At 54.8% G+C, this 20,956-nt stretch overlaps 2 protein-coding genes and 1 long non-coding RNA gene across 9 annotated transcripts; 2 read left to right on the top strand and 1 right to left on the bottom strand.

Annotated features, from left to right (window-relative positions):
• Nucleotides 1–1,909: 1,909 nt before the first annotated feature.
• Nucleotides 1,910–13,361, top strand: MZF1 (myeloid zinc finger 1). Of its 7 annotated transcripts, none has more exons than XM_053672080.1 (6): nt 1,910–2,137; nt 5,633–6,067; nt 6,355–6,553; nt 7,229–7,299; nt 7,388–7,508; nt 11,479–13,361. In XM_053672080.1, the coding sequence occupies exons 2-6, from the start codon at nt 5,669–5,671 to the stop codon at nt 12,900–12,902; spliced, it is 2,214 nt and encodes a 737-aa protein (XP_053528055.1). In that variant the 5' UTR covers nt 1,910–2,137; nt 5,633–5,668; the 3' UTR covers nt 12,903–13,361. The 7 variants fall into 7 exon arrangements, with proteins under 7 accessions (XP_053528055.1, XP_053528054.1, XP_053528053.1 ...); XM_053672079.1 differs by having other exon boundaries at nt 1,910–2,222; XM_053672078.1 differs by having other exon boundaries at nt 1,910–4,157; nt 6,355–6,538.
• LOC119051607 (uncharacterized) lies at nt 4,921–17,473 on the bottom strand. The gene is made up of 2 exons (XR_008392798.1): nt 17,204–17,473; nt 4,921–5,165 (listed from the first exon to the last, which is right to left on the bottom strand). It is a non-coding gene; the product is annotated as an uncharacterized LOC119051607 (long non-coding RNA).
• A 447-nt stretch (nt 17,474–17,920) lies between these two features.
• On the top strand, nt 17,921–20,727 carry UBE2M (ubiquitin conjugating enzyme E2 M). The gene is made up of 6 exons (XM_037148485.2): nt 17,921–18,202; nt 19,271–19,365; nt 19,496–19,534; nt 19,645–19,748; nt 20,047–20,110; nt 20,196–20,727. The coding sequence occupies exons 1-6, from the start codon at nt 18,094–18,096 to the stop codon at nt 20,334–20,336; spliced, it is 552 nt and encodes a 183-aa protein (XP_037004380.1). The 5' UTR covers nt 17,921–18,093; the 3' UTR covers nt 20,337–20,727.
• The last annotated feature ends 229 nt before the right edge of the window (nt 20,728–20,956 follow it).

The raw sequence follows: 20,956 nt of genomic DNA, 5'->3' as shown, positions 1-20,956 counted from the left end.
CCGGTGTGAGTTGGAGGAAGGGACACATGGAGCAGGAACATGCAGGGCTGTTTTGTACAGCCACAGCCTTGCAGCTAATCCATGGCCTGGTCATTTAACATATCTATAGCCTTTGGTGGGTCACTTGGCTATGTTAAATGGCTGTGGCCAGGCCTGGAGCTAGGGGGATGAAGTCACTTCCCCCAAGATGTAACTGGGGGCAGGTCCCCCAAGTTACAGCGCCTGCGTGGGAGCTTGGAGAAGACTGGCTCCAGGACATGGGGCTATAACTGCCCAGACTAGCGATGGCAGCCCAGTAAACTTGTAATAATACAGAAATGTTGGCAGGTGTAACTGATCATGGGAAGAGTAGGAAATAGGGGTACAGAGGAAGATTGGCGCAAGAATTTAAAACCCAGACCCCTGCAGCCATTAAGAGAGCCACGCAGTTTCAGTAAAGTAAGGGTCCCCTCTTGGCCAGGTGAGGGGAGAGCCACCAGTTTGGGGCAGAGTGAGGACCCCTGCAGTCATGTAGGGGAGAGCCATGCAATTTTGGTCAGAGTGAGGACCCCCCTCTTGGTGAGGTGAAAGGGAAAACCACACAGCTTTGCCAGAATGGAGATCCCTGCAGCCAGGAGAAGAAAGACACATGCTTTTGGTAGAGTGTGGACGCCTGCAGCTTTGGTAGAAGAGGCCCATGCAGCTTTGGGGTGCCCCCTTTGGCCGTGTGGCCTGGAAAGCAGGAGAGACTTTGACTAGAACTTGGTACAAAAAACTCTTTCCAGTGGACTATGAGAGGGTGCCACAGTACTTTGGATTAACTAGAGAGAGAGATCCTGCCTGTACAGCGACACAGCTGACGGTGCCAGCGGCCTGAAATACAGAGGTGTGCTCTTTCCTGATTTACGGTACCCGGAGTTGGGACAGTGGGAGAAGGGAGAGCTGTGTGGGTGTAGGAGTATACCCTAAAGGGCTTTGATATTTTAGTGGAGGCATTGGGCCTAAAAAGCATTAAAAAAAAACATTTCGTTTCCTTTTCACAAATCTCTGGCATTGAGAGATGTCTTTCCAATTGGCGGCGGACAGAAGAGCCCAGTAGATATTAGTATTCCATCCTTGGGAGGGGCCCCTGTTGTTCTGTAACAGTTTTTGGTGGCCCTAGGTGGACCAAGTATTGCCCCCCTCGGACCTCTTGTTCAGTAACACTGATTCAGGCCTTTGCTCCTGTGGTTCCTTTCACCCAGAGCTAGGGCTCTTACCTCTTATCTATACAATTTGTTCCCTCTCCTCCTGCAGATCTCTGCTCAAATGTAACCTCCACACCTAAGTTTTACTGTGCCTGAGGGCAGGAGCCCTGTCTACATAGTTCTCTGCTGTGTCCCCCTGTAGTCGCTTGCTGAGTAAATTATTACATGAAGTAAAATGGTAGGACAGGCTTCCTACCTTGTCCCTTTTACACTTTCAACCCTGTGAAAGTAGCACCTAACCAAAACAGTAAAGTTATTTTTGAAGGAGTGCCACGTGAAAAGGAGGAACAAATGGCTAGCGAGTCTCTGTGTTTGGAGTGGCTCTGGCATCTAGAACGAGTACCTTCTTCAGGGCTGCAACTGCCTTGAAACGAGGTAGCACAGCCCAGGGGGCTCTCAGGCCGGGGAGGCAAGGCGAGGTGGGTGGGCAGGCCCCGAATACCAAGCCACTCGCGCCTATCCTTCTCCCTCTGCAACCATACCTTCTCTTACTCAATCACAATTGTAACTTAACCCACTCACTGACCCTTTCATCCCCTCACTTCCCAGATCCACCGCCCAGGAAGGCTCTCCAACCCAAGTCTCTCCGTACTGCATTTCCCAGAAAGCCGCGGGGACTGCGGAATACTCCGATTGGCCCACATCCCGGTGGCGCACGTCCCGGGCTGCGCGCGCAACCGTCTCTCCGTCTCTCCGTCCCAGCCGCCGGAACCGTAGGAAAGGTCGCCCTCATCTCCAGAACCTGGCCTGCGCGCGTTCGACCGCCCTCACCTCAGGACAGCGACGCAGGCGGGCTGCTTCAGCTGGGCCGGCGAGGCTGCGGCCCTTCCCCAGGTCCCGCTTTCACAGCACTTTCGCCGGATGTAGCCGAGCCCAGCCTCCATCTTGTCCGCGAAAGCGAAAAGTTGCCGGTGGGGAGCGCCTCCGACATCGCTCTGGGCGCTGGGGCGGTCGGAAATATAGTTCGGTGATGAGGCTACAACGCGCGGAGTCCAAGTAGGGCAGCCACAGGCTGTCGGCACCTAATTTTTTGTGTGTTCACATCTTTCCCACCCCCTCCTTTCTGTCAGCCTTTCCATCACCTTCCCTACCTCTTTCCCTTCCTGGCTGTCACACTGTTATCTCTTTTTCCATGTCTGTCCCCCATCCTGGAAGCTGATTCCCCTCAGGCTGTCAACACATAATTTTCAAAAAAGGTAGAAAAAAGCGCGCTCTCCCTCTCAGGAGCAGCCCCGTGCCTTTCCCTCCAGCCCTCCGCCCAGGCACCTTCTCTTTGCCTTTCTCGTAACCTCCAAGGACTCTTCTTTTGCCTCTGTAACAGTTTCCTGAGCCTAAGAAGCCCAGCTGGCTCACTTCTACCTCTGTGCCTTTCTAAATAACACTTTCTGATTTAAAAAAATTAATAAATGTAAAAACAGCCCTGGCTGATGTAGCTCAGTAAATGGAGCTGGAGCCTACGAACCAAAAGGTCATTGATTTGATTCCCAGTCAGGGCATGTGCCTGGGTTGCAAGCCAGGTCTCCAGTGCAGGGTGCATGAGAGGCACCACGCATTGATGTTTCTCTCCCTCTCTTTCTCTCTCCTTTTTCTTCTAAAAATAAATAAAATCTTTAAAAAAAATAGAAAGTGAGGTCATCCATTATAAAAGACTAGAAAGATTTTTTTTGGAAAAAAAAAAAAAGGAAGGGAAAAACAAACTCTAACTTTGATTTCTTCACCCAGGGAGCTAGGAGGATGACAGGTGATTCCAGGAAGATGAGAGAGAAGGAACAATGGAGTTGAAAAACAGAACACTAAATAAAAACCCAAAGTCGGACTAGTGCCCTAGAGCACAGGGGTGGGACAGAGGTGTCGTACAGTCAGTCCTGTGACACTTAGGGTCCTAGAGTGTGACACAACTCTAGCTCTGGGGATACTTTCTTTTATAAGGGACAGTGAGCATTTGCAACCTATCAACCTTTACAACTTAGCATCTAAATTCACAGTATCTGGTCCCTGATCAAAGTAGTTAAAAACAGTTGCTTGGCTTAGGGAGTTGGGGCTCCTAGTCATCTTTTTGCCTCAATGTCAGGTTTTGGGTAAGTTTTCATAACAAGTCTCCCACTAACTCTTTCTGGTTCTCTTCTTGCTGTCACTTTTTCTTAGTCTTTGAAAACTCTCAATCCATCTTATTCTATCTCTGATTTTTGTCTCTCTGTTCCTTCTTGCCTGTGTATTCCTGTGGCCTTGTCAGTCCCTTGAGTCTCAATGTCTACACTTCTGGTCCCTGTGAGTCTATTCTCTCCCTCTTTCCTGTCACCTCCATCCCTTCCTGATCTCCGTCCCTGTTGCTAACTATTCTGGTACCCCTGTCAACCCCGGTATCACTCCCTGACTCGCTGGATTGTTATCACATTCTGTAGCTCAGAGAGAGTAGAGATTCCTCTCTCTTTTTTCTTTCCGTGTGTTCACATACTGGAGTCTCCTCGCCTGTATCAGTCACTCCCTTCTCCCCTCTACCCCGCACCTCTTTATCCCAGTCTCCGCCCCACGCTTTCACCCCACTTCCCGCGCTTTTCCGACGCCCACCACGCCCCTGGGTTGCCTAGGAGACCAACGAGCGGGTCCCACATGTTACTGTGGACAGGCACCAGCCCACCTACCGCTAGCCAAAGCAAACGGTGCATAAACACGCACGGAGCGCCCGGCTAACTACATCTCCCAGAAAGCACCGGGTCGATCTACTTTCAGCATTCCGTTCCGGGAGAGAGTGGCACCTCCCCCAATCTCAGCGGGCGGTTTCCATGGAGACCCGGGATGACCGAGGGCGGTGATTGGTGCAGAACCGTGCTAATCCCCTGGAAAGACCTTGAGAGAGTTGAGGGAGAGATGATGGGAGGCGTGCGCGGTCCGATAGGCAGCGTTGCTGTCTGTTGCCTTTGGGAAGCTTGCGTGCGTTGACGGGAGCCCCAATACCTGGGTACCTGGGAAGCGCGGGAAGAGGCGGTCAGGAGTGCTACCTGATCGTTGGGAACAGCGCTATCCCAGGGAACAGGGTGGAAACTGAGGCGAGGGTGGGGGAAGGGCAAGGAGGTGCTCCGACTGCTGCGTAGAGCATTCTGGGAGATATAGTCCGGCCAGGGAAGGAAAGTCAGGGAATTCGCTTGCTCAGGAGCGGGAAAGCGGGCTGTTGAGAGCTGAGGTGAGGGCGGGGGGAGGCTCTCATTGGGAAAGGCTTGGACGGGAATTGGGGTGGTGGCTGCGGACTCGTGGGTTCCGGCTGCTTTGAGGTCCGGGAGTACAGGGAAGGGACCTAGGCAGTCCTTGCAGGCGGGCCCCGCACTGTCGCCGGAGGCCGGTTACTGAGCGTTGGCAAGGCGACAGACCTTGGAAGCCCCGCCCCCAGTTGCCTTGGCGGCACCGGGTCCGTGGTTGCTCCCTAAAGCGGAAGTCGGGGGTCAAAACTGGTAAATGTAGTTCGGTAACTAAAATGTAGTTCCGCTTAAGATGGCCCAGCTTTCTCCCAAGGTTTTTGTGTTGAGGAGCGGAGGGTTGGCCCATGGAATTTGGCGCCCCTCGAAATGGAATCCACCCTTTAAATAAACATGTCTTAACCAAGCCCGAGTCTTACTGCCTCAGAAGAAGCAGGGAGTGCGGCGGGGGTTGTGGTCCTTATTAGCAGTTGAGGAAACAGGTTCACAGACAACAGCCAAAGTTATGGGGCAAATAGGCGAATCTCAGACCTTTATTGCAGTCTTCGGGTCCCGTGGTCGCAGGGCCTTTGCAGGCCTCTGGAAGCTCCCCCATCACCTTCTAGGTTTACCTGAGTCAGGAACCTGAGATGATAGGACATTGCATGGTGTGATAAGCAGGGCTCAGAAGATGGGGCTGGATTGAGAAAGGATGCCATCTGGGTGTTGAACCACACAGGTGAATTCGGATAAGTGGAGGGAGGCTGCCCTGTGAAACCAAGAGGGCAAGTGAATTTCTGAGACTGGGTGGGAGAGTGGATGGTGCAATAATGGGCCGGCATGGGGCTGGGTAGTGGTGCTGATGCACAGGTTGGGAGGTGTTCTGTCATTCACCTGTTGGGGGGAAGAGCTACAGGGCCAGGATAAGGTAGTACACATTGAAGGGCAGGATTTAGGGGAATGAGGAGTGGCTTCAAGCCCTAAGAAGTCTTTGCTTGGAGCTGGGGGGCTACCAGAGCCTCTGCAGCCCAGCTAGAGAGACCAGGGACAGGTAGCTCGTCCATGGGTAACCAGCCCCACAGGGCGCTGGGATGTGATCACCTCTCTGTTCCTTAGTGTCTTCACCTGCCTTCTCCCTAGGCAGGTCTGAGGATGGGACAGCACAGCACACACTAGGCGCTCAATAAGCACTTGCGCCACTATCATTGCAGCAGCTTTATCCCATTCATCCCCCAGGGGCAGACACCGGCCTCAGCCCAGACTGTCTTTCTGATGAGGCCCACAGCACTGGGCTCCCCAGGGCACGAAGCCCCAGAAGACAAGAGACCCATCATGGTGAAGCTGGAGGACTCTGAGGAGGAAAAGAAGGAGACCACCCCATGGGATCCTGGCCCAGAGGCTGCACGTCAGTGTTTCTGGCACTTCCGCTACGAGGAGGCAGCAGGGCCCCGAGAGGCCTTGGCCCTGCTCCGGAAGCTATGCCGCCAGTGGCTGCAGCCCGAGGTACACTCCAAGGAGCAGATGCTGGAACTACTGGTGCTGGAGCAGTTTCTGGGTGCACTGCCCACTGAGATCCAGGCCCAAGTGCGGGAACAGCAGCCAGGCAGCACTGAGGAGGCTGTGGCCCTTGTTGAGGAGCTGCGTCGGAAGCCAGGAGGACCCCGGAGATGGGTGAGGCAGTTGGCAGAGATCAGGGTTAACCTGGGAGATGCCACGCTCAGCTAGACACCTGTCCCTTGTGGTTTGGAGTGGTCACCTACAGCAGACCCTATGCCAGGTCGAGGACACGGGGAGGGATGCAGGGTGTCAACACAGGATAGCCACTGCAGTGGCTCCCTGCTCATTCCTCGGGGGGTGGGGGGTCCCTGAAGGACCTAGTCTGTCAGGACCCCTAGAGTCCTGTGATGGGGTCCAGCCCAACTGCCTGCGCCCCTGATGAAGAGGGGGCACCTCCCCAGGTCACAGTCCAGGTGCAGGGCCAGGAGGTGCTATCAGAGAAGATGGAGCTGTCGGACTTCCAGCCACTCCCTCAAACCAAGCCTGGGATTACAGAACCTGGGCCTGATACAACCCCTGGAGCCACACAGAGGTCGCCACTGAGCCTTCACGTGAAAGAGGAGCCCGGGGTCACAGAGGACCCAGGTGAGGGCAGGCAAGGTAGGCAGGGCCCAGGGCCTGACTGGGTAGAGCATGGGAGCCTGGCCTGAGTGGCCTGAAGCACACTGGGCCAGTCACCTGGTGGATGGAACCATTCCCATGCACAGGGACCTCACATCCCAGCCAGCCAGTGGCTGTCATGGCCCCCTCAAATGCCAAGCCTGAGTGTCACAGTTGTGTTTCCATGTGTGGGAGGCATGTGGGGTTCACTCCCAAGGAGATCTATTGGGGGATGTCATCTAGTCACTGGGGAACAAACAGTAGGCTGGGGTATGGGTGGGTGTGGCTGAGGGAGGACCCCAAAGTACTGGGGGCTTGACCCTCCCTTGTACACCTACCAGGCAGGTGTTACAGCTGACCACCCATCCACCACTCTTGTGTGGACCCTCATGCAATGCCCTTCTCTTGCCCTCACTATCCATCTGCCCAAGTTTTCTGCAGCCATGCAGGGCAGAGGCCTGAGCCACCTTCTCCTGCTGCAGTTCCTCTGTGGCCTTCCAGGGGCCCTACTTTGCTCTACCCCCAAGCTGGGCCCTTAGAGCCATCCTGCCATGCCCAGTCCCAAGCTGGCACCCAGCTCTCACCCCACCTGGATCCCAGCACGTGGCCCATCACTGAGGAGGGCAGAGGGGTGGGAACAACCTTGGGCTGTCTAACCCCACCCTTCCTCTCCAGAATTTCTGGATTCTGGGCCTCTAGCCAACCTCCGGGAGGCCGATTCTACCCTCCTGCTTGAGGAGACCCAGGTAAGCTCCACCCCTGTGGGTGGGGGTCGGGTAGGTCCCTCCCTGAGCCTAGCAGGGCACAGATGAGCAGTGACCACTGTGGTTTCAGGGCTGTGGGATGGTGCTGGACCAGGCCTCTCTCCACAGCAAGACTGGGCCTAATGGGCGCTCATGGATGGAACTCCCTGGGGCCCTATGGCAAGAAAAACCTGGGAGCATCTTCTCCCCAGGTGAGTAAGATGAGCATGGTGGGGATGGGCCCTCTTGTGTGAACAATAACACACCTGCCTATCCCACTCCTAGCCCTGCTCCCCGAGCCCCTGTAGCATCAAGTTTCAGCATCTGCCCCCAAAAGCCAAGCTTTCCACTGACCCCATGCCCCTCCAACTGCTATCCCTCACCACAGTGAAACTTCCCAAAACCGCAGTCTGTGTTCCCCAAACCCATGCCTCCCATCTCCGTGCCCCCTGGACTCTGGTTGTCAGCATAGGGAGGATGGGGAGTGATTAGGAGAACGGGTTAGTAGACAGAGTGCACAGGCAGGACAGTGGGATTCTCATCAGTCACCCAGGTGTTCACTCCAGCCACTCAATCCTAGCTTGACATCATCCAGACTCCTGATCTCTTCCTCCCTGTTCCCTGGACCCCTTCTTTTTGATTCACTCCCTTGCTTTAGTGGACATTTCTGAGATACATTTCTCTGACACGTTAGACCAGAGTTTGGCCGGAGAAAATTCTTTTTATTAAGTTAGTCACAAACCTCTTTTTACCACATTATTAGTGACCCTTTCCCATTTGAAAAACACACCTCAGTTGTGGGAAATGCTTGGAAAGGTTCCTTTGATTTCCTTCGCTTTTTTTTTTTTTTAAGATTATTTTGAGAGAACATGTGGTTGTCTATTTCTCAGCCCCACTGGGGACGTGGCCTGCAACCCAGGCATGTGCCCTGACTGGGAATCAAATCAGTGACCCTTTGGCTCACAGGCTGGTACTCAGTGCACTGAGCCACACCAGCCAGGGCTCCCTCGTTTTATTCTGTCTTCTGGCATGCCTGTTCTTTAGCTGTTGGCCTCTGAAACAGATCCTCTAATGTTATCTTTTCACTCCAGTCTTCCATCCTTTTATGTTCTGTTGTCAAGAAAAGTTCTTCAGTTATGTCTTTCAGGCCTTATGTTGAGATGTTCATACCTGCTAACAGTTTTAATTCCCAAGTTTCATTCCTTAAACATTCATTTTTATAGCCACTTCCTGTTCTTACACTTTTATCTTTCTCTAAGAATCGCAGTAATTTGTTTTTTAAGTTTTGTCCTCCCACTGTGGTCTCTAGTCCCCCCAGGTTGTCTGCGTTCATGTAAGACAAGGGACCACCAATCTGATGGCTCTTAGCAAGTGGATGAGGGTGTGGGAAGGACAAGGGGGATCAATCCCAAGGAGACCTACATATTGGGGGACATGAGCAGGTGCGGGGAGTATCACTGGATGCCAGTTAAGGATCTGTAGAGCACTCTGCCTGGGCCACTTGGAGCGCACCTTGATCTGATCCTCTTTAGGTCTTACCTGAGTCCTCTCTCAGGTAATAGGCTGGTGTCTCAGCTCCAATATGGCTTCATTTTATCCCTTAACTTCCTCGGTAGGGTCTCCCACCTCAACCCAGCCTTTTTGTCAAAATGGGAGAAAAGACCCAGAATCCGAGCTACAGTAGTGCCCACTGTTTGTTCAGCATTCTGTGCAGAGCCCAGGGCTGTTCTGTGCCCAGCTTCTGCTTATAAAACAGCCTCCTCCACCTGCATGGCAGCCCTACCCCTGCAAGGCCAGAGGTATCTAGTACCTCCAACTCCTGAATTTTTTGAGCTTTCCTTAGGGTAAAACACGCTGATATTCTTTTGTTTTGTTTCCCCACTGATTTAGTATTCACCTTATTCAGTCTGCTACACAGTCACCGACTCATCTGCTTTCTAGAGTAGACACTATTGGGTCTGTTTCTTTTTCTCTTTATCTTTGGGGATCTTATTGGGGCACACACACACACACACACACACACACACACAAAACTTTGTCTTTTTACTCATTTCAAGATGGAACAATTTTAAATAGATGATACTGTTTCCCAAAAGTCGCCATCTGCTATACTAGCAGTAAGGAGGATCATTCATTCTTTCTCCATAATGTCTTTGTTTCGTAGATGCTGGTCCCTCCTTTGAGGATTTAGAAATAACTTTGTTTCCTTCCCAGACTGGTTAGCCCAGTTTCCTCAGCTGTGAGGAAATAATTTAGTTTCCTTCCCAGACTGGTTAGCCTCAGTTTCTCCCACAGGTTGCACTGTTGACAGACTGCCTGAGTTCTATGAGCTTGTTGCATCATCCTAGGTGAAGGGCTGCCACAGGGTGCCCTGAGATGGCCTTGGCTGGTGTAGCTCAGTAGATTAAGTGTGGGCCTGCAAACCAAAGGGTCACCAGTTTGATTCCCAGTCAGGGCACATGCCTGGGTTGCAGGCCAGGTCCCCAGTGGGGGCCACATGACAGGCAACCACACACTGATGTTTCTTTCCCTCTCTTTCTCCCTCCCTCCCCTTCTCTTTAAAAATAAATAAAATCTTTAAAAACAAAAAAACCCTGATGTGGTCCCCAGGCCATTCAAGGAAGATACCTCCGCAGCCCAACCAAAAGCAAACAGGTTGTTCCTGTCCAGGTCTGTGGGCGGACTGGGCTGTCATAGCCCTTCAGCCCCCAGCTTTAGAGCTCACTGTACTAGGCTCTGGATCCCTGAACCTCACCAGCTGGCCGATCTTGCTTTGGAATTGCCCAAGGTATTTTTAGGTTACATTCTCTGTGTCAGACCTAAAAGCAGTATCTGGTATATGCCCCTTCTGTTTAGGTTTCAGCTGCCAGAGAGATGCAGCCTGCGCTGTGTGGCTGACCACTTCCTCCAGCTTGGGACGTCTTTCAGTTTACAACCCCAGTCTTTATCCAGCCACACTGGCAGCATACTTTGGGTTCCCTGGTGGATTCCTCCTTTGCAGCCCCATTCTTTCCTCAGGCTGCACATGCTATAGACAGCTACAGCTCCCATACTCACACACAGGTCCCCCGTCCACCTCAGTCTCCCCATCAGGTCTCCTGTCTGCTCTCCTGGCCCCTCAACTGCATATTTACTGTGCAGCCAGGTTTTTGTTTTTTTTTTTAAGAGTTTATATTTTAGAGTTGGGGAGGGAGAAAGAGAAACATCAGTGTGTGGTTGCCTCTAATGCACCCCCTCCTGGAGACCTAGTCCAAAACCCAGGCATATGCTCTGACTGGGAATTGAACCAGTAATTCTTTGGTTCACAGGCTGGCACTCAGTTCATTGAGCCACACCAGCCAGGATGGAATTCTTTTAAGGTTAATTAACACCTTGCCTCTAGAGAGTTTCTCAGTTTGTCTTTTTTTTTTTTTTAAGTTTTTTTTTTGATGTGCATAAGTTATTTTCTTTGATATAATTTATCTGCCTCTTGATAACTTAGGGTTACTTAGGTAACTTAGGGTTACCACCACTGAAGCCCTTGATACTGTCTTCTTGATTTGACTTCTGGGCTTCCTATTCTCCTGCCTTGCTTCTCAGTGGCCTTTGCTTGTACTTTCTCGTTACCCAGCATCTACTCCTGAGGTCAGATTGTGGCTAGAGGACACTCCTTTTCTCGACAGACACCCCTCCACCCCACTCCATTTGATCTTATGCAGGCCCAGGGCTCCATATGCCATGCATATGCCCCAGCACCCAGGTTTATATTTCTTTTTCCCTGAAGACGGAGCTCCTGACTCTTGCATCCCAAACCTACATGTATGCACTGTCCCTCAGATGCCCCATGGGCACTGAGCAAAGCACATTAGACCCACCCACTTCTATGCATTTGTGGAAACCATCCTTACCCACCTGGTGGTACAAGGACCACCTTTGCAAACAGCCCTTCTAGAAAGGTGATGTTTTGCAAACTGAAGTCAGACCTGGAAAGCCTACACTAGGCTTCTTAGTCTTCTTCCTCATACAAGATTCTGTCCCCTTGTCACCTCCTGAGGATGCTCGCACAGGTAGAGTCCCTGCTCCTCTGTCTGCCTCCTTGGTCAGTGTCGGAGCCTCCAGTTCACACTGTTTACCCAGGGCTAGAACGCTCCAGGCACACAATGGGTTCTGTCACAAAGGAGTGGATCCCTTTGTACAATGCAGGGTTTGCGCTCCAGATGGACAGTGTCTCTGCTGGCCCAGGCACTGTGAGCCCCCACCTCCACTGGGACCTCAGTGTCGCTGGCCTCACAGGCCAACTCCAGTCACCCTCCAGAGAAGGTGGCTTCTCACATGCGCTGGTGCTCCCCAGCGACCCAGGAGGTGAGCAGGACCCCACGGACAAGGATCCCTGCCAGGGTGTGGGGCGAATGACCACTGTCTGCTGGCCAGCCCCCGGGGGTCGGAGCCGAGGTCGTCCCAGCACAGGTGCTGGGGCAGTACGAGGTGGCCGTTGCGACGTGTGTGGGAAGGTGTTCAGCCAACGCAGCAACTTGCTGCGGCACCAGAAGATACACACGGGAGAGCGGCCATTTGTGTGCGGTGAGTGCGGCCGTGGCTTCAGCCGCAGCTCACACCTGCTGCGCCATCAGCTCACGCACACGGAGGAACGCTCATTTGTCTGCAGCGACTGCGGTCAGGGATTTGTGCGCAGCGCACGACTGGAGGAGCACCGGCGTGTGCACACGGGCGAGCAGCCCTTCCATTGCACCGACTGTGGCCAAAGTTTCCGGCAGCGCTCCAACCTGCTGCAGCACCGGCACATCCACGGTGATCCTCCAGGTACTGGCACTGGGCCCCCCACGCCTCCCAGTGCACCGGAGCCCCCAGGTCCCTTCCCGTGCAGCGAGTGCTGCGAGAGCTTCGCGCGGCGCGCAGTGCTGGTGGAGCACCAGGCTGTGCACACGGGCGACAAATCCTTCAGCTGCATCGAGTGCGGGGAGCGCTTCGGCCGCCGTTCAGTGCTGCTGCAGCACCGGCGAGTGCACAGTGGTGAGCGGCCCTTCGCCTGTGCCGAATGCGGCCAGAGCTTCCGGCAGCGCTCCAACCTAACGCAGCACCGTCGCATCCACACCGGTGAGCGGCCCTTCGCCTGCACCGAGTGCGGCAAGGCCTTTCGCCAGCGGCCCACGCTCACACAGCACCTGAGGGTGCACACAGGCGAGAAGCCTTTCTCCTGCCCCGAGTGCGGCCAGTGCTTCAGCCAGCGTCTCAAGCTCACACGCCACCAGCGGACACACACTGGCGAGAAGCCCTACCACTGTGGTGAATGCGGCCTGGGCTTCACACAGGTTTCGCGGCTCACGGAGCACCAGCGCATCCACACGGGAGAGCGCCCCTTTGCCTGCCCTGAGTGCGGCCGGTGCTTCCGACAGCATGCCAACCTCACACAGCACCGGCGCATCCACACAGGAGAGCGGCCCTACGCCTGCCCGGAGTGTGGCAAGGCCTTCCGCCAGCGGCCCACGCTCACGCAGCACCTGCGTACCCACCGGCATGAAAAGCCCTTCTCCTGCCAGGACTGTGGCCGGCGCTTCCACCAGAGCACCAAGCTCATCCGGCATCAGCGTGTCCACAGTACAGAGTAACCAGTGCCCACTGACCTCCTCTGTGCCCACCTCAGTTCTCTGTGTGTAGGGGGACACAGGGGGACAGAACACCTAGTTCGCAGGGTTGTTGTGAGGCCTGCCATCACATAGGTATACGCAGGCTGGTCCAGAGTCTGATGCCCCAGTAGGTACTCAATAAACAGTAGAAGGAACCTGGCTCTGGATCTCCAGACACTCAATGCCACCCTACCTGCACAGGTCTCTCTCTAACAATCCCACCTATCCATCACTTCCACTGCAACCTCATGGTTCCTGAGAGCCTGACCCCCTGCAGAAGTGGCTCCTAGCAGCAACTGCACGAGGGTTCCCCATTTACTATGATTCCAGTACTGTTAGGATGACTTCAAGGCACACATCCATGAGTCAAACGAACTGGCAGGGGAGGACCTGGACTGGCTCAGTTCTCTCCAGCCAGCCAAGATCACTGGATGCAATAAAAGTAGCAAACTCATGCCCATCAGACCAGATGTGGCCTGGAATATGCTTGTAAAACTAAACCTGGGAAGGCATTCCTTAGGTGTAAAAGCTGGAAGGCTTTATCTGAAAATACACATTCTTTTAGGACTTTTCCCTCATTCCCACATTTACCACCAGCAGATACTGAGAGTGGGGCCCCTTCTGATGGGATTCCAACTAGTCTGGGAATGGAGGTCAGAGGGAGGCCCAGAGCCAGCTTCCCAGCCACCTAGTGGTCATTCCCATACCATAGGCTGCATTCACCTCCTACCCTGAACCCACGCATAACCCCCGAGGGCTCCTCCACACTGGGAGATCTCCATCAGGAGTGTTTTCAATGGCAAGTTACGGGAAATACATCCTGCCCATGTAGGTTCAGCATCCTGAAGCTTTGAGGGGTGGCCCTTTTCCCATGCCAGTGCCCCTAGCTATTTTCCACTTCCATCCCATTGCCCAAGCCCTTGGCACAGACCCCCACCCTGGGTGCCAGAAACAGGGTGAACGACAGTGCCAAAGAAGGAATCTTCATGCAGTAGGAGACTTGGGACCTAACTCCACTACAGACCAGCATCAGCCTTTAGCCTTGTGCTTCTGACAACAGCATTTTGAGGCCTGTGTGTCCAGGCTTCCAGACGTGCAGGTAGACTTTCCCCTACTGCTCTGAGTCACCCTGACCCCCCACAACAGGGGTCCCCAACCCCTAGGGCCACAGATTGGTACCAATCCATGGCCTGTTAGGCATGGGGCTGCACATCGGGAGGTAAGCCGTAGACAAGCAAGCAAAGCTCCGCTAACATTACTGCCTGAGCTCTACCTCTTGTCTCTCCTCTGCCCCCCATGGAAAAATTGTCTTCCAAGAAACCAGTACCTGGTGCCAAAAAGGCTGGGGACCACTGCCCCACAAGACTGGTGCCCCAGCATAAGGGAAAGAAGACAAGCCAGCCTGGGCCCGAGGCTTGTGACTACCACGCTAGAAAAGGCTCCCTGCCTACCTCCTACCTCCCCTCCATGATTCCTCCTCACTCCTCAGCCAGAACCAGGGCCACTCTGGCATTCTCTACATTTGCCAAAATTAGCAGCTCCCCAGGCAGGGACACTCCTGAGTGGCACAGTCAGGGAGGGAAGTTTCCTCTGGGACTTACAGTAGAACTCACTGTCCTCTCACTGACCACAAAGGGGACTCTGAGGACCCTGGTCTGGGATCTATTTAGTTAGGACAGAAGGTAGTTATGGGCCCCTAGGCAGAAGCTAAGAGAGTCAGGTCAGGGCAGGTACTGGAACTGAGGTAGCCAATGGTCTCAGGCTGAAAGAACATTGTTGGAACTTTAGAAATCCTGTAACATTGACTTTATAAGCCTGTGTGACTTTTATAATAGCGACAAACAAGGAAGCTCTTAAGTTTTGTTCATCTTAATGTAGTGAACACATAAAGGAAAATCGGTGCAGATACAACTACATAAACACATGAAAGTCCACACAGAAAAAAATTTCAACATGGAAGGCCAGGGCCCCAAACTTGAAGACTTGAGAAGTATATAGATCCACCTGCCAAACCAACCTCCTGAGGCAAAACATGAAGAGTGATATGACAGCCACCCATGAAAGACCATTTCTGAAAAAACAGATAAAGAAAGGAAAGACCACCATTTCTGCAATTGGCCAAGAATACCTCTACAAGCTGGCTGAGTGGGTGGGGGTTAAGATCCCAATTGCTGCCCTGGCTGGTGTGGCTCAGTGAATTGAGTGCCAGCCTGTGAACCAAAGGGTGGTTGGTTTGATTCCCAGGCAGGGCACATGCCAGGTTGCAGGACAGGTCCCCAGTGGAGGGTGCACAAGAGGCAGCCAGGAAACACACACTGATGTTTCTCTTCCTCTCTCCCTCCCTTTCCCTCTCTCTAAAAATAAGTAAATAAAATCTTTAAGAGAAAGAGAGAACCGTACTATCAGCAAGGCAGAGGGCTTGGATAGAATGATCACGTGGCATCACTTGACCAGAGCCAAACACGAACCCAGGAGAAGCCCAAGGCACTGGTCATCTCATGAAAGCTACAACAGTGCCTGCCCAGCATGTCCCTGGATCTTCTGTATTTAAGCCCATAGTTCCCTCCTAAGCCCATCCTCCCCGTGCCACATCTATCCAGTTGTTCTGACAACCAACCACAGCCTCCCGAATCTATTCACTTCTCTCCGCAGCACTACTCTGACCCCAGCTGCCAATCTCCTGTCTGGAGGTCCACAGCACTCAGCCTCCCTTTGCCACCTGCTCCTGCCCTGCTGTTTCAAAACTGACAGTATCTTCCCAGTGTCAGCTCGCAGGAGCCATCCTAACACCCCCAGATGCACTTCCACCCTCACTCCTCCTAACTCTCTGACCCTAGCTTCCCTCAGGGCCTCTACATATGCCAAACCCTCTGCTGCCTCCAGGAAGGTTGCACACCCAGGGGCTACAAGCACCCTCAACACACAAACACCTGTGCCCTTTTGCCACTTGGATAAGCGTGAAGAAAGACACAGCCCCAACACTTCCAACTCAGTCTCCTGCATCAGTCTGGCCATCCAGCCCCCATGGACTCCTTTTCCCAGCATTTTTTGCACAGTTGAGTCTAAGCCACAATGTTAGAGACCACACAAGTCCAGTGTCACCTCTCCAGAGAACCTACATGGGCCTGCAGCAGATGGGCTTCAGCAACAGGCCTGAGGATGGACACAGGCACCAAGCTAGCTGAAAAGAACAACCCCTGAGTCTTTGGTCACCAACCCTCACGTTAAGGACAGCTTTAACAAAAATAACCAGAAAGAGAAAAGCAGCTGCCAAGAACAGAGTAGAAGAGTTAGAGGAAGAGAGCTGAGTCTGGAGGGGCCCTCTGATAACCAGGACCGGTCATGACTGAAGCCTGAGAACACTGGGATGGTTGCAAGCACGTCAGCTCCAAAACTGAGCTGCCTGAGGATTCTGAGTCCATATTTTCACCCCAGCACATCGTTCTCACGGGACTCAAGAAAAGACGCTGGGAAGGTGAGACTGGGTGCAGGGTGCACGTGGGTTGGTGCCATTGAGAATGGAAGGGCGGGAAAGGGAAGCAGTTACAGAAAAACAGGTGGTATCAGTCCACTGAGGCAAGGGACACCAAAGTTCAGCACTCACGGGGCAGAGAGTACGTGGAGGCTGGAACCAGGCAGGTTGACGGACCGAAATTCGATGAGGTGGAGGCAACTCACTGGGTTGCGGAAGGGGGCTGGGGTGATGCCCGAGAACGAACCAAGGAGGCGCTGGGGATGAGAGCGTCAGGGTGGCTCCCCGGAAGAACCACGGTCCTGGAACTGAGGAGCCGACCCAAACGCGACCCCAAGAGGACCGACGAAACCGCGTCTCCCACAACGCTCCGGGCGGTTACGGCACGTCTACTCAGTGCCCCGCTTCTCAGGAGGGGACGTGTCGCGTGAATCACTCTCGGATGCGGACGGCCTGAGCTGCAGAGTGCCAGCCGCACACAACGGCCTAACCCTAGCGCCCAAGAGCCTCACCCGCTAGACGGTTTCCAAGGTGACGAGTCGACGATCGCAGAACCGCCAGACGCCGCTTCCGCCCGCCCTTAGTGCACGCTGAGCTGTGATTGGAGGAAGGCTGGGCCCACCCACGACGCTCCGCGAGCCGCTGCTGGAAGTTAGGGTTCGCGCAAAGCGGCTTCGCCTCTCCAAGTCCTCCACTACCGCAGAACTCTACAGTTCATGAGCACTCTAGCACAATACATGTTAGTTTACCTCAACTATAATATCTGCGAGCGGCTTGTTGGTATTTGCCCCGTACCCTCAGCACAACGCACCTGGCATAGTCCCAGGCTCTGACCCGCCGTAATCACAACGCCTCTGTGACCTCCGGGACTAGGGTCCCGTTTGAGCAACCTCCGCTGCGGTCTGCAGTAGGGAAAGTGAGAATCCCTGTACCGCTACTGAAGCGATCCGCTTCTGCCGTACTTAAAGATGGCGCCCTTTACCTGGGTCCCCAAGAGCGATCCCGGAAGTGACCAAGTTACGACCGCACCAGCGGAAATACTCGAGCCCAGCAGAAAATACCCGAACTCTAAGCCCCAAAGCTAAGCAACGCTGGGCGGGGACAGCGAGGAGGGCGGCCGCGGTGGTTGCGGCTGCGCAGGCGCACAGAGCAGGCCGACCGGGAAGAGCCGAAGTGAACTGGCGGCGGAAATTTCCGAAGTAGTGGGGATCCCGAGGCCGTTGCGAACCTCCGCGCCGAAGTCGCTGCTCCCGCAAAAGCCGAGCTTACTCCAACATACGGCCATCTCCGCCTCCCTCCACCTAGAGCCACATCGTCTTCGTGGAGGGAAGGAAAGAACGGGAAAGCGGCGCGACCCAAGGAGTCCTTGTCCGCAGCCGCAGCCGGGCCTGAGAGACCAGAGCGGGCGAGGGGGCGGAGAGAGCGGCTGGGTGGGGGCGGGGCCGAGCGGGCCGGAAACAGTCGAGTCGGCCCGAGCAGTTCCGAGCGAGGCCGAGGCGCTGGGCCAGGCCAGAGCCGGACTACGGGAGCCGACGCGGGCCGCGCGGTGGGCGCGGAGCGGCGCGGCAGGCCGGAGGGGCCGCGGCAGCAGCGGAGGAGGCCGCGTCGGCCGGTCCTAGTGGCGGAGGCGGCGCGGGCGGCTGCGGGGGGCCGGGTGGCCGGGGTCCCGGGCCCCGCAACGGCGGCGGCGGCGGCAGCAGGATGATCAAGCTGTTCTCGCTGAAGCAGCAGAAGAAGGAGGAGGAGTCGGCGGGCGGCACCAAGGGCAGCAGCAAGAAGGCGTCGGCGGCGCAGCTGCGGATCCAGAAGGGTAGGGGGTCAGGGGGTGGGGGTGGGGGTCGGAAGTCAGGGCCTGGGATGGGGTAAAGAGGGAGTCAGAAGTTGGGTAACGCATTCGCCTGCGGTCAGCGGTGGCCGAAATTAGGGGGCCGTGGATGTGGAGAGTCAGAGGTCAGGGCCTGAACTTTGGGGTGCTGGGAGGATCAGAGGTGGGGTAATGCAGTCACCGGAAAGTAAGAGATTGGGGGCACAGGACGGGACATTTAGGATACTCAGAAAGTCTGGTATTGGGGGCTAGGGACTGAGTCTGGGGATCAGTCGAGAACCCGGATGGCAGGGAGAGGACATGGGGATACTAGGAGCCTGGTGCTGGGGATAAAAGTGGGAGAGGATTTTGTGATTATGCTGGGGTCACTGGGAATCTGAGACTCAGATGGGGTGGAGTAGGTTCTGGGGTCTGGAAGTTTGGGTGACAGGTGCTGGAGGAAAGGATGATGAGTGCCAGGAGGGTTGAGAGCAGTGTAGGTTAGTAGAGCTGGGAACTCACTGGTCTGGGGGTTAGATAGGAACCTGGATTTCGGGTGACAGGTAAAGAGGAGACCAGAGGGATGGTGGAGACCCGGGATTGGTGAGGGGATGATGTGGAGTGTGAGTGGCAGGGTCCTGGAGTTTCAGTGGACAGGTAAGGATTAGCAGAGTCCACTAAATAGTGAAAGTGGTGGCTAGGGATCCTGGGATTTGGGATAGTTAGAGGCTCTTGGGGACCACCTGGGATTCGGGACTGTTAGGAGCTGAGTTGGGAAACCTAGCTATTGGGTATAGGGATTTGGGGTTGGGGGATCAGAGTTGGAGTTTATTCCGGAGCAGATGCTAGGGTATGTTTGCATGTTTGGGCTGTGTTGTGGATCCAGAAGATCCTGCCTAGAGACTGGGGAGCAGAAAGTAGGGACAGGGTTGAGGATGTGGGGCACAGCCCATGACAGAGCCCCAGGGTCCTGGAGGAGGCCATAGGGGATCTGCTGGCACCTACCCTGCTCTGACCACCCTCCCCTCTCCTCCTCCTTCCCTTTCTTTGTGCTCCTCTGTTGTGCAAACCCAGACATAAACGAGTTGAACCTGCCCAAGACCTGTGACATCAGCTTCTCAGACCCAGATGACCTCCTCAACTTCAAGCTGGTTATCTGTCCTGATGAGGTGAGAGCACACTTATCTAGACTCCCAGGCACTGAGTAGGCCATGGCCCAATCTTGAATAGGGAGACCTAGTTCACCTGCCAGGCCCTGCAGGATGGGGGTTGAGGCCTTTCTCTTCTCTCCCCTCACAGGGCTTCTACAAGAGCGGGAAGTTTGTGTTCAGTTTTAAGGTGAGTCCCAGGTGGGCAGGGGCGGCTCCCCGGGCTGAGGAGGTAACAGCTGAGGCTCCACCCAGGCACTGCTGGGACACTATCCACTTCCCCTCTTTTCCTGGAGCCAGGTGGGCCAGGGTTACCCGCATGACCCCCCCAAGGTGAAGTGTGAGACGATGGTCTATCACCCCAACATTGACCTCGAGGGCAACGTCTGCCTCAACATTCTCAGGTAAAGGCACTGGCCCTCCACTGCTCTCCCCAGTCCTGCCTGCCAGGCCCCCTCGTGGCCGTGCACTGAACCAGTTTCCATCCCTTTCCTCCTGCTGTGGTCTGTGTTCCTGTGTCTCTTCATTTCCAAGTTTTCTTCCTCATGGCATGACCTTGACTTTCTTTCTGGCTTGTGCCGCTCTGCACCCTCCCCCTAGCTTCACACACACACTGTCCTGTGCCTGACCTGTCCAGGCCCAGCAGGGTCTGTGGCAGCCTCCTAGCCACTGGTCCCTGAACCTGATGCTCTCTGCCCACAGAGAGGACTGGAAGCCAGTCCTTACGATAAACTCCATAATTTATGGCCTGCAGTATCTCTTCTTGGTGAGTAGAGGTGGGTGGGTAGGGCTTGGGGAAGTTGGTCTCCCTACCCTTTGGACCTGTTGACCCTCACCCACACTGGCTGCAGGAGCCCAACCCTGAAGATCCACTGAACAAGGAGGCCGCTGAGGTCCTGCAGAACAACCGGCGGCTGTTTGAGCAGAACGTGCAGCGCTCCATGAGGGGTGGCTACATCGGCTCCACTTACTTTGAGCGCTGCCTGAAGTAGGGTTGGCGCACACCCATCCCTGTCAGGGCCACCAGCCCCGGCGTCCCCTGCAAATATTTATTAGGGGCCACAGGTGGTGGGCATGGGGCAGCAGGTGGGGGAATCCCATGCCCCAGCCTTGCCTCCCCTTCCTGCCACCTGCTCCTAGTTATTTTTTTTTTAACCACCATGTGATTAAGGTCGGCGCTGCCTCCCCACCCCCAACCCGGACCAGCTCAGCGATGGGAAATGAATTGGCTTGTCTAGCCCCACGCTGGGTGTCGTCCAGCCCCCCTCCCCCACTCTGGGCTCTGGGGTGGGTGGCCAAGGGGACTGGGTGGCTGGGGCCCTGACACCCCAACCCTTCACCACTGGAGGTCCCACCAGGCTATTAAAGGGGAATGTTACTGCATGGCCTCCGCTTCTTCTGTGGGTTTGGAAGGGGCTGCTGGTGTCCATGGCGGGTATATCAGCTTGGGGGAAAGTGCACAATCAATCACCGCTGCCACTCCCTTTTGCCATGGGTGGGTGGGCCAGTGGAGGAGAACCTTGCCTGAGTGCCTGAGGTCCGTATACATTAAGGAGAGGGTCAAAGTTCCTTGAAGACTGGGCTAAGTAGTGAGTTACATAATGGGATGTAG

This window comes from Artibeus jamaicensis, unplaced genomic scaffold (assembly GCF_021234435.1).
Source record: "Artibeus jamaicensis isolate MK-2021 breed Jamaican fruit bat unplaced genomic scaffold, CSHL_Jam_final contig_723, whole genome shotgun sequence".
Lineage (NCBI taxonomy): Eukaryota > Metazoa > Chordata > Mammalia > Chiroptera > Phyllostomidae > Artibeus > Artibeus jamaicensis.
Note: the sequence above shows the minus strand (reverse complement) of the source record. Positions and strands in the feature narration are given on the sequence as shown.

Bases quoted from the DNA above. Each gene is read 5' to 3' on its own strand.
- MZF1 (XM_053672077.1), top strand. From the start codon at position 4,023: ATGACCGAGGGCGGTGATTGGTGCAGAACCGTGCTAATCCCCTGGAAA. The intron at 6,554-7,228 runs GTAGGCAGGGCC...CTTCCTCTCCAG, and splicing joins CCCAGGTGAGGGCAGGCAAG to AATTTCTGGATTCTGGGCCT. The intron at 7,300-7,387 runs GTAAGCTCCACC...CTGTGGTTTCAG, and splicing joins TCCTGCTTGAGGAGACCCAG to GGCTGTGGGATGGTGCTGGA.
- UBE2M (XM_037148485.2), top strand. From the start codon at position 18,094: ATGATCAAGCTGTTCTCGCTGAAGCAGCAGAAGAAGGAGGAGGAGTCG. The intron at 18,203-19,270 runs GTAGGGGGTCAG...GTGCAAACCCAG, and splicing joins GCAGCTGCGGATCCAGAAGG to ACATAAACGAGTTGAACCTG. The intron at 19,535-19,644 runs GTGAGTCCCAGG...TCCTGGAGCCAG, and splicing joins AGTTTGTGTTCAGTTTTAAG to GTGGGCCAGGGTTACCCGCA.